Below are 787 nucleotides of genomic sequence, written 5' to 3'. Positions count from 1 at the left end.
GCCAGGGCCCCCCCCCCCCCTTCTCCGGGGGCGGGATGGCAGAGGGGCGGGGAGCCAGGCTGCCTCTGTGCACCTGGACGGACGGGGTGAGCCTGGGTGCCTCCACAATTTGGGACCCAGCAGGTCTAGCCTCATCTCTGCAATGAGAGCGGCTGGGTGGGTGCCACCGTCTCTGCCACCCCCTCCTCTGCTTTCCCGGTGGTGCCGCGCGGGCTGTTGGGAGAAGGGCGGTGGGGTCCTGGCAGCCGATCCCCCCGGTGCCGGCGTGCCCAGGGTGCATCAGGGCAGGACGGGGACCCCCGGCACCCCAACCTCCCCTACCTTGTACACCTGCGCAGCCTCCTCGATGGGGTAGACGGTGTGCGAGCGGTGGTGCAGGGACTCCCGGCACACCACGCAGATGGCCTCCTCGTCCTCCTCACAGAAGAGCTTGAGGCGCTCATCGTGCTGGGCGCAGAGCGGGGTCCCCGGCTCCGGCTCCGTCCCCGGGCCGCCCCGCAGCCCCAGCTGCCGGATGCTCTCCACGATGTTGGCCAGCTGCCTGTTGGGTCGGAAGCCGCTGCGGTGGCAGGAGGCCCGGCACTGCGGGCAGGAGAAGGGCCCGTCAGCCCAGAGACCCTTCTCCTGGCAGTGCTTGGCGATGCAGCCCCGGCAGAAGTTGTGCCCGCAGTCGACGCTGACGGGCTCGCTCATGTACTCCAGGCAGATGGGGCAGATGGCCTTCCTGCAGCCCCGCTCCAGGGCACCTGCCAGGGCCATGGTGGCCGCCCCCGCCACGGGGGCCCCC

At 71.4% G+C, this 787-nt stretch overlaps 1 protein-coding gene across 1 annotated transcript in view; it reads right to left on the bottom strand.

Moving 5' to 3' along the window:
* Positions 1–778, bottom strand: part of LOC103896519 (E3 ubiquitin-protein ligase TRIM39-like) — a 6081-nt gene extending 5303 nt beyond the window's left edge. The window contains exon 1 of the mRNA XM_009276379.2: positions 322–778. Coding sequence (XP_009274654.1) covers positions 322–759 — 438 coding nt within the window. The 5' untranslated portion in view covers positions 760–778. The remainder of the gene's footprint in view (positions 1–321) is intronic.
* Between the last annotated feature and the right edge of the window lie 9 nt (positions 779–787).

The sequence above is a fragment of the Aptenodytes forsteri genome, unplaced genomic scaffold (genome assembly GCF_000699145.1).
Source record: "Aptenodytes forsteri isolate BGI_AS27 unplaced genomic scaffold, ASM69914v1 Scaffold209, whole genome shotgun sequence".
Classification (NCBI taxonomy): domain Eukaryota; kingdom Metazoa; phylum Chordata; class Aves; order Sphenisciformes; family Spheniscidae; genus Aptenodytes; species Aptenodytes forsteri.
Note: the sequence above shows the minus strand (reverse complement) of the source record. Positions and strands in the feature narration are given on the sequence as shown.